The 10,239-nt window shown below is 46.7% G+C and overlaps 1 protein-coding gene across 3 annotated transcripts in view; it reads right to left on the reverse strand.

Moving 5' to 3' along the window:
• MST1 (macrophage stimulating 1) overlaps nucleotides 1-7,489 on the reverse strand; it is a 21,983-nt gene extending 14,494 nt beyond the window's left edge. For 2 of the 3 annotated variants that reach the window (XM_053377424.1, XM_053377423.1), the window contains exons 1-6: nucleotides 5,894-7,487; nucleotides 4,023-4,155; nucleotides 3,582-3,694; nucleotides 2,998-3,112; nucleotides 2,020-2,156; nucleotides 130-250 (exon numbers count right to left, since the gene is read on the reverse strand). In XM_053377424.1, coding sequence (XP_053233399.1) covers nucleotides 130-250; nucleotides 2,020-2,156; nucleotides 2,998-3,112; nucleotides 3,582-3,694; nucleotides 4,023-4,155; nucleotides 5,894-5,945 — 671 coding nt within the window. In that variant the 5' untranslated portion in view covers nucleotides 5,946-7,487. Of the gene's footprint in view, nucleotides 1-129; nucleotides 251-2,019; nucleotides 2,157-2,997; nucleotides 3,113-3,581; nucleotides 3,695-4,022; nucleotides 4,156-5,893 lie in introns of all 3 variants that reach the window. The other variant, XM_053377422.1, reaches the window with a different exon arrangement.
• Between the last annotated feature and the right edge of the window lie 2,750 nt (nucleotides 7,490-10,239).

Genomic DNA, 10,239 nt, shown 5'->3' on the forward strand with positions numbered 1-10,239 from the left:
TTGACAGCTATGCGCAGATTCCCACGTCTGCCAAAAAGCTCCATAATGAGGAGCTCCCCAGTCACTTTATGATGTGAAATGTCCCTACCCTGCCCTTTAATATGTTTCCCAAGGACTGGAACTTAGTACTTGTTTGGCTGGTATGGGTGCCTGTGAGGGTGCTGCAGGTCCCAGCGTTGGCACTCTCTGCCAGACTCTGTGTGATCCACGAAGCCACGATAGTCCTCCCCGTTACATGACAGACATGCAGCTGCAATTTAAAGACAGACAGAGAGAGTCACTGCAGAATGAAGCTGCTCAAGCCTCACCTGACACCTCAGCTGGAAAGGTGAGGAGAGGACACATTCTGTAAAAGTTACTGGCATGAGCAAACCCCAAAAGACATGAGCAGATGAGCAAAACCTGAGCAAGCAAAGTTCGCCCCAGGCAGCTGGTTTGAGGTGTTCTGAAAGGGCAGTGAAATATACTCGGAGTCACGTAGTGATTTCAAGCTCCTTATTGCAGCTCGTAAACAGTGAATGAATTTCCACCCAAAACCTCAGGCTTTATATACATTATTTACTCAATGGGTCGCCTGTGATTGGCTGACTCTGCTTCCCTCCTGGAGCCTGATTGGGCTGCTCCTGCAGACCTATCAGTGGTTGCATTCTAGAATCCTACCGAACTAATTGGCTGATTAACTTCCTCCTGAGGCCTGATTGGGCTGCTCCTGCAGGCCAATCAGGTTGTTGCGTTCTAGGGTCCCACCTGCCTATTGTTCTAGGATCCAAGCTCAGTACAAAACAGGCAGCAAAAGTGATTTGTAAGTTCTTTAATTTACTACAGCTGTATTTTTATTTTTAGTTTAGTTTCAGGGAAAGGGAAAAGCACTTGTGGGGTTTTCTGCCTCAAGTGCCACAATCACTTGGCCACCCATGGCTCTTAGGCATGTTGACTTGATCTGTTGCTCCACTTTAGGCAGCAAAATGTCTTGGGCTAGCCTTGTCAGCAAGCACTGATACCAATGCAAGACAATGTGAACGTACACATAGAGAAGACACCAGGCAACTTGAGCAGACGCCAAACAAGCAAGATCAGACGGAGAGAAGAGATGAGACGCCTGAGACCTAAGCAGATATCAGACAACACAAGCAAAGCAAGCTGACAAGAGCCAGCATGCAGTGAGATGAGAGAGGACACCAGACTGGACGTAGGTTGATAACCATCAGCGCCATCTCACATAAATAAACACGCAGAGACACCACGCACTGCCAGACATCAGACAGAAGCAGGTCTCAGTATCATTGCACCATATTTAACCTTGATGCTTCTTGCATGTTGCTTCAAAATCTGTAGCAGATACCGTACAACTGGTAAGACTAAATTTCAAAGAGGGAATTCATGGTCATCTTCAGTTATAGACTATCAAATTAAAATAACTGGGTAGTGTCCAACTAAGGTTTATGCAGAACAGGCCCATTAAAATTAATGGACCTAGCTTAGTCATGATCATTGATTTCAGGAGGTCCACTCTTGAGTAAAATACCACCCATCATTTGCACAATCACAGCAAGCTGGCGCTGGCCCAGAAAATATGTCCTCCTAATCCACGATATTGTGTTCCCATATGGCAATCATGGGGCTCAGAATAAAGGGGGAACAAAAGTCCAGACTAGCTGTTTTCATTACTGACTCTGAGGAATTCTACCTACCGCTGGGTGAGTGCTAGTCAGAGACAAGATATTGGGAATTAATTAAAAATGACGTTGGAAGAGGCATCACTTGATTTGAGAATTCCACTGGCTTCTTTCACCTGAAAGGCTACAATATTGGGTCTATTTTTCCAAAATTATTGAAGCATTGAACCTGGCAATACCAGTGCTTCAAATGACATTTTTGTCCTTAAGATGTTGGAAACTGAAACCTCAGTAGTGCAAATGCATATTTGCCAATAATTGTAACTTTGTGAATAATCATGTGAGATTAGTCAGTGGCTCAGCAAGTGAGTGGTATGCAGGTTTCTCAAGCCAATCTACATACCATTTTCACATTTCTTGATCCCACAGCTTTGGTGCCGGGTTGTAGGGTCAGTTGTGTAGCACCAAGGGCCATGCTCATCATCATCAGGATTCCGGCAAAAGTTTTCTTCCAACCCATTATATCGTGATGGGGAAAACCTTATAGAACAGAGGCAGAACTGTCAGGCTCAGGCAAATGCTCGAAACCAAAAGGATCCTTTCAGCAATGAATCTAGAACTCTCTGCAAAAATCAACTCTCTGTTTTATTCAAACAGAAACCTCAATTTTGAAGCCACAATTAATTAAAACAAAAGTTAAAATACAGTTGAACAAGTAATTAAAATACAGTTTGCCCTGACAACAGTCCAGCAATCAGCACAGTCAATCCATTCACTTTCAAAGGCTTGTTTGAATATGAAGGTCTTAGCCTGCTGACGGAAGGATAACAAACAACTCCCATCATCCTTGATCATCATGCTGGCTAGGACTGATGGGAGATGGAGTCCAACAACATCTGGAGGGCCACAAGTTCCCTACTCCTGCTCCTGGTCCTGCAGTGTTCAACAATGGACATTTCTTTACTCATCTAACGCACACACAAGCCCTGGGAAATAATAATAATAATAATAATAATAATAATAATAATAATAATAATAATGTATTTTTATACCCCACCCATCTGGCTGGATTTCCCCAGCCACTCTGGGTGGCTCCCAACAGAATAATAATAATAATAATAATAATAATAATAATAATAATAATGCGACAAAACATCAAATGTTAAAAACTTCCCTAAACAGGGCTGCCTTCAGATGTCTTCTAAAAGTCAGATAGTTGTTTATTTCCTTGACATTTGATGGGAGGGCATTCCCACAGGGCGGGCACCACTACCAAAGGGTAAAGTGGGACCATGTTCTCACTATTTACACTGCACCTGTATTATGTTGTTGTTTTAGGGATTTATATTTCACTCTTACTTCATCCCTCATAAAGATTTACCTGTGGTCGTGCGGAGTCTTTTTGCCCCAATGTTGACAGGTTTTCCCCTTCTCAGTCACCGACTGGTTCCCTCTGTAGCTTGTCCCATTTCCCATGATGCAGCGCCTTATGTAACCTGTGGAAGGGAGAGATGACAAGTGATGGAGATACTCATAAAGCTCATACACAAAGGCACAGGACATCTGAGCACAGCAGGGCAGTGTAAGTGGACTTCTGTCCTTTGATAAATTCCAAGGTGGCATGACACAAGCGGATTAGCATAGAGCAAACATTGCCCCTCCCTTACTCCACAAAAACAAGTGGGGGGTTCTTAATAGGTATTTTAACTCTCAGCCCCCTCCCTGGCCTGCTCCTTGCTGCCCACAGTTGTCTCCCTCTTGACCTGCTTAAGTCAGTGCTCTCACTTACAGCTCACCCAATCATTGAACAACTTTTATTCTCCAAATTGCAGCAGAGTCATTTCTCTGTCTCAAAATAAATACATCTGTTGACTGAGGGTCCCTCCAGAACATATTCCCATTGCACATTTGTGATGATTCCTCACATTCCCCTTCCTTGCAAAGTTCAAGTCTGCGCCATCCTACCTTTTTTCTGGTAGAGGTCATAGTGGACATTCCTCTGCAACTGAGTGTGGGGTGTATTCTGGGTGAAATTCAGCAGCTGGCATCGATTACTGTGCAAGTTGTAGTGGAAGGCTCTGGAGGAGCAACACAACAGCAGAATATTCATTGGCCCAGAAAAGCAATCAGAGTATCCCATGTCCTATTTTAATTTTGTTACATTTCTATCCTGCCTCCCCACCCCGACCACCATGGAACCTAAGGCAGTCTACCTGTGATTCTCAAGTGGCCTCCCCATGCAGGCACTGACCACCAGACCCAGACCTGCTTAGCTTTAGCAAGGTGATGGCCTTGCGTGCCTTCAGACCATCTCCTGGGACCAAAGGCAGGTCCTTCTGTTCATCCCGGTATGATTCTGTAGCTCCTGTGCCCTTGTGCACCCAGTGTTCTGGCTTTGCCTCTTACCTGCAGTCAAGCCACAAGACACAACCCCGTGCACACTCTTCTAAGGCCTTGGGCTGCTCCGCCCTCTGGTAGGACAAATGGATTAGCTTAGTCGCTTTTAGTTTCTGGAAGTCATTCAGAGGAGAACGCTGGCCTGGAAAGACATTTTTAAAATGCACATTGCTCTGGCTCCTTGAAAAGAATCGAGAATCCAACCAGCTTCAGAAGATGCAGGGCACAATCCAGAGAAACAAGCAAGCAAGCAGGGCTCCTAACACTTAAGATGTGATCTTCTAGCAGTTTGTGAAGCCAAGGAGTAAGGGACAGTTTTGGAGCTGGGGATGGAGAAATCTGTCAGTTTTGGTTTCTTTCCATTTCTCATTTTTTCCCAGTCTTAAATTCTGTTCTCCTCATTTACACATTGCTTTGCAAATTTTTTTTAAAAAAGAAAAATCATCTGCAAATTTCTCATAATATACACAGTTTTGGAAAGCAATTTCTCCTGATGTAATATTAATGTTATTTTTCATTAATATGTGGGGGGTTTTGCACATTTTAGTTGAGTACATTTTTTTTGCATGCATTAGCTATAGAACTGCATTGCCAAATTCAGACCCACTGAATGTTGGTGATGAATCTGTCAAAGGCTCTTGAGCCCTGCCAGGGGAGAGAGGGAGGCAGAGACACTGCCTAGAAGTTGGGCCAGATTCAACTCAGTTGTTGCTCTAGCCGGAACCAGTGCAACAAGTCCCACCAGCACTATGGGGCTGTTCCCCTCTCTCCTCCCTCCATGTGCCTCCACGCCCCCTCCAAATCAGCTCTGGGAGGTGAGGGAGTCTGGAGAAGCCCCAAAGCAGGGCATGGAGGGAGGAGAGGAGAGATTGTTCTATCTAGCAAACAGAAATACCTGCACAGATGAAACAACCACCTTAGCACAATTTTGAGTTCCACCCATTGTGTTTGCTCTTAGCAATTGCTTCTTGCTTGCTTATCTAGAGCTCTGAGGGGACATGAGAGATTGGGATAGCAAGAGTTGGGAGGAAGACAAGCCAGTTCTCTTCCTCACTCTGCTCAGATTGTGTGCTTCAACAGGACTAGAGGCTCTTCCAGACAGCCTGCTTATTGAACATCCATTCCAATTCACATGCACAAAGCTTACACTGTGGTTAATGTTTACTGCGCATTTGTTTTTGATTTGCTCATGGGGAATTATACAACCACACACGCAGAATTCACCATTTGCTTGCAGTGTTTATAAGTCTTCCTGTTAATCAAGTGTTTGTTCCACACTTTTCAGCCTGTTTCCCCATCACTTTCCAAACCACAAGGGATTTGTCACACTAGAGCACTTTAATCCACTGTAATCATAAAAAGGTAAGGTAAAGGTACCCCTGCCCGTACGGGCCAGTCTTGACAGACTCTAGGGTTGTGCACCCATCTCACTCAAGAGGCCGGGGGCCAGCGCTGTCCGGAGACACTTCCGCGTCACGTGGCCAGCGTGACATCGCTGCTCTGGCGAGCCAGAGCCGCACACGGAAACGCTGTTTACCTTCCTGCTAGTAAGCGGTCCCTATTTATCTACTTGCACCTGGGAGTGCTTTCGAACTGCTAGGTTGGCAGGCGCTGGGACCGAACAACGGGAGCGCACCCCGCCGCGGGGATTCAAACCGCCGACCTTTCGATCGGCAAGCCCTAGGCGCTGAGGCTTTTACCCACAGCACCACCCGCGTCCCATATATATAATCATGCAAACCTAAATTTTCAGTATACAACTGAATCTGTCCCATAAAATACTGACAGTTCAGAGGCGGCCCAGAGTGGAAGCCCCTCACCAGGAATTCTTACCCACCTCTAGTCAGCATATACTCAGAAATGGGAGAGAAGTTTCTTACCTGTGCTGAAGGTACAGCCCAACAGAAGGAGCAGAGCACCCACAGCCTGCATGATTCCCACCGGCAGGACCAGCCTTTGCAGCTTGGCTAAATGGATCTGCCAGCTGGGCTGTGCACACAGGAATATCCCAGCAGGAAGCAAAGGCACAGAGCCCCCCTGACCCCACTGGCCAAATATTTACCCAGAGCTCACGTGTCAGGAATAATTCTGGAGGAGGGAGAAGTTTAGAGGGCCTGGGGTACAGTTGCTCATGGGAGACTTATCTGAGTGGACCTCCTTAAGTACCTCTTTCTTTTCCAGCTCCTTCAACTAGTGGGTTGGCCCCTTCCCCAGGTCCCAGCTGACACAAAACACTCAGAATATTTTGTTTTTAAAAAATCAGTATGATGCAATGTCAAGTTAGGAAATTGCTCCCACCCAGTCCGAGCTGGCCCTGACTCAGGAGCCTTCCCCTTCCTGTAAATGGCCTGATGGGTGCTACGCCCCACATTCTCAGAAACCCTCCCCAGTGAACAAGCCCCAAGGGAGGAAAAAGCTAAAAGAAAGAAAGAAGAAACAGCCAGCGCAGAGTGCAAGAGAGCAAGAGCCTATGGAGACTGTTTGCAGGGTTATAACTGGAACTTCAAGCCGAGGTCAGCCACATCCACAAAGGGATAAAAGAAGGCACTTCAGAAGAGCAGAATCCCTAAAGGTGTGGGCAACAGAGCAAAAGAGAGACTTACAAGGAAGTGCACAGCCTGGGGGCACAGAATGAGGATGCACACCTTAAATGGATCAAAGCTCTATGTTCTTTAGGCCGCATCTGAAGAAAAGCAGTACCTGCTGCTTTCTGCCTACTTTGCAGCTTTAAAGGCATGTGGCCAGGAAACCAAGGTCCACTGGGAAACTGCTGTTTACACACCCACATCATGCCAAAGTGGAGACCAACTTGGTCCCGTCCCTTGGCCAGAGAGAGAGCAGCTGCAGGGAGCTTGCTTCAACCTTACGTGCTAGAAGAAAGCTCTTACTCAAACTTATTTGAAATAACACTTATAAGAAATAGTGTCTGAATTTAGTTTTTTTCCTTGTCCTGCCCAATCCCTTTTCCTTTTGGGCTGCGTCTTTTAGACTGAAAGTTCAAGGGTGTGGACTGTCTTCTTATGATTGTTGTAAGCTGCTCTAAGAGCCCTTTAAAAAAGAAGAAGAGCAAAGTAAAAATACTTTTTAAAACAAGCAAGCGAATGGGGGCGCTGCCAAGAAAATGTCTGGCTATTTACACAGTCTAGGAACAGAGAAGTTATTGCTGAGAATATGTTGATTTGGAAAATAGATATCCCAACCAATTTTGTTTCCTTGAATGTATTTGCATACACGTTAATCAAAACAAGGGCAATTCCAAGTTAGATTTAAGCCACCTTTCCTCCTGACAAGAAGAAATTCAATAGGTAACACTTTCTCCAACAGTAACAGGGCATGCACCTGTTCAGTTTCTTTCCATTATGCAGCAGTACAACGTTGAAAGGCACTGTCAATGTCACACCTGAGGTACACCCTGACAGAGTGTTCCTAAGCGTATTTGCTTACAAGTTCTACTGAGTTCAATGAGACACTCTAGTTAGGGTGTAACCCCAAACACATTTACTAACAGCTAGATCTTATCATGCACACATGGGATACTTCCAGAAAGGGCTTTATACAGATTTCTGGGAATATGGGAACACCATTTAGGTTGCCAACTATTTAGTTCATTTTTATATGTTTACCATCATGACAGACACTGGATGCTATGCATCTGGCACTGAACTCTGTTGAATTGTCTAAACAATCAGGCCTGGTTTTTCTCAGTGTGTGATTGGCACACTAGCCTTCATGCACTTCTGACCCCAGGGATGGACACTGCTTGCCATTCATACCAAGGGGCAGAGCTTCACACAGAATGCACATGGGCTGCGGTTTTTGTCTCTCCCCTCCGAAAGCCCTGCCCTTTATTTCTGTATCTTTAAATATGCAATTCACCAGAAATACACAATAGCAAATGTTACCAGCCCTTAGTTATCATGCTTCACAATAGGCTTGTACTTTCAAGGGATGCGGGGGGGGGCAATATCCATTTATTTTTTAAAAAAACAATAACAACACTGAGGTTTTGTGAAAGAGTGGCATTTACCTATATCAATCTGGAATTTGATTTGGTGGAGTTGAAGTTGGAGGTGGAAACGCACAACTGCAATGAAATATTGAAATCATTATCGCACTCACACCATTCATTTAAAGCACATGGCTTCCCCCAAAGAATCTTGAGAATTGTAGTTTATCCCTTGTAGAACTACAATTCCCAGCAACCTTAACAAACCAGAGTTTCCAGGGGGAAGCAGTGTGCTTTAAAAGTTTAAATGTATTGTGGGATTGTGACCTATCATAATGAGGTCTTGTGCAAGATCACTGGATTGTTGTACGTCTGGTGTATGTACTGTGATGACAGACTCCAAGGTAATCTTGCACATTGTGAAGGTCTTGAGAGGATAGCTCCTCCGAACCAGGTTGTTTGAATCAAGCATGCTTTCAGCATGTGGCAATAGGTGGATACAAGCGTCTTTTGTTTGTCATTGGAAACAAACCCTGTACCCAGGTAAGGAGCAAAACAGAAGTGTAGACCACCTGCCAGAAACATCACCATACTTGTGACAAACCACCCACCATGAAACAAAATAAATGGATGACTTTTCACACCAGCGGTGACTGTGGATGTGCAACAGGTGATAAATATTTATTGGATATTCCATGGTAAAGGGAACCCCAGATTTGTTCACATATTTATTGAAGTACAGGCTGCTGTTTTGATGACACCGGACACTGCAAATATGTTCGTGTGCCAGTTCCACAACAAATTCTTGTCTGGAAGCACCCAAACTTTAAAAGACCCACTAAATTCAACAGATCGCCCTTTCATGTAAGATGGCAGCTGAAAAGAAATCCCCCGGGGGTTGTCAGTATGGGCGGAGGAGGGGCAGACTTGAGAATGGTGCTTACCAGTGGTGAATAAAAAGGGAAGAATTCTGCAACAGTTTTAGTCAATCCGGAGGAGAGCTGCTGCTCGACGTGGGGGCATCGGAAGAGAGGCCACGGAGCAGGCTGGAACAGGCACAGAAATATAATTAAGCACAGACATATTCGGAAAGGCTGAAGAGTGCGGTGGACCTGAAATGACAGCAGCCTTCTAGTAGCAACTTTACTAAAAGGTGTGGCAGGAAGGGAAGGTGCTGAAATTTTCAGAAAGGAAACGAAGTGGCGCCACCCACCAGAAGGCGACCACGACGAGAACTACAGTGGTGCCTCGCAAGACGAACGCCTCGCAAAACGAAAAAGAAAGCCCATAGGGAAATCTCCGGGGACCTCTTTTAAATGCTGGCGGTGGGGAGCAAAGCCTTTCGCCCCCCTCCGGCCTTCAGAAGAGGTCCAGGAAGGCCGGCGGGGGCCGAAAGGCTTTGCTCCCCACCGCCAGCATTTTAAAAGCGGTCCGGGATAGCAGGGAGCTTTCCCCCGGAGCTGCGCTTTCCCGCTATCCCGGACCGCTTTTAAAATGCTGGCCGTCGGGAGCAAAGACTTTCGCCCACCGCCGGCCTTCAGAAGAGGTCCTGGACCTCTTCTGAAGGCCGGCGGGGGTCAAAAGTCTTTGCTTCCCCCCTGCCTGCCTTCCCGGGATAGCGGAGAAGCGCAGCGCGTTTCTCCGCTATCCCGGACGGCTTTTGAAGGCAGGCGGGGGGGAGCAAAGACTTTTGCCCACCGCCTGCCTTCAGAAGACCTCCGCTGTCCCGGGCGGGCTTTTAAAATGCTGGCGGTTGGCAGCGAAGGCTTCGCTGCCGACCGCCAGCATTTTAAAATCGCCCCCGGGACAGCGGAGAAGTCTCCGCTGTCCCGGGGGCTTTTAAAATGCTGGCGGTCGGCAGCAAAGCCCTCCTGTCCCCGGAGCTTGCGGGGCGGGAGGTGGGGAGAAGGGCTTTTCTTCCCACCGCCAGCCTTCAGAACAGCCTTCTGAAGGCTGGCGGTGGGAAGAAAAGCCCTTGTCCCCCCCCCCCCCAGCCTTCAGAAGAGGTCGGGGGACAGACTGTCCCCGGACCTGGTCTGAAGGCGGTTTCCATAGGAACGCATTGATTGATTTTCAATGCATTCCTATGGGAAACCGTGCTTCGCAAGACGAAAAACTCGCAAGAAGAAAAAACTTGCGGAACGAATTAATTTCGTATTGCGAGGCACCGCTGTATTGCCATTAATGGGCGCGCGACTCCTGCCGCAGGAAGATCCAAGCGGACATCGCTCTTTCGGGTGGAGCAACGCAAATGCTTGCAGCTCCTCCACGCCGAGGCTG

The sequence above is a fragment of the Podarcis raffonei genome, chromosome 2 (assembly GCF_027172205.1).
Source record: "Podarcis raffonei isolate rPodRaf1 chromosome 2, rPodRaf1.pri, whole genome shotgun sequence".
In the NCBI taxonomy this organism is placed as follows: Eukaryota; Metazoa; Chordata; class Lepidosauria; order Squamata; family Lacertidae; genus Podarcis; species Podarcis raffonei.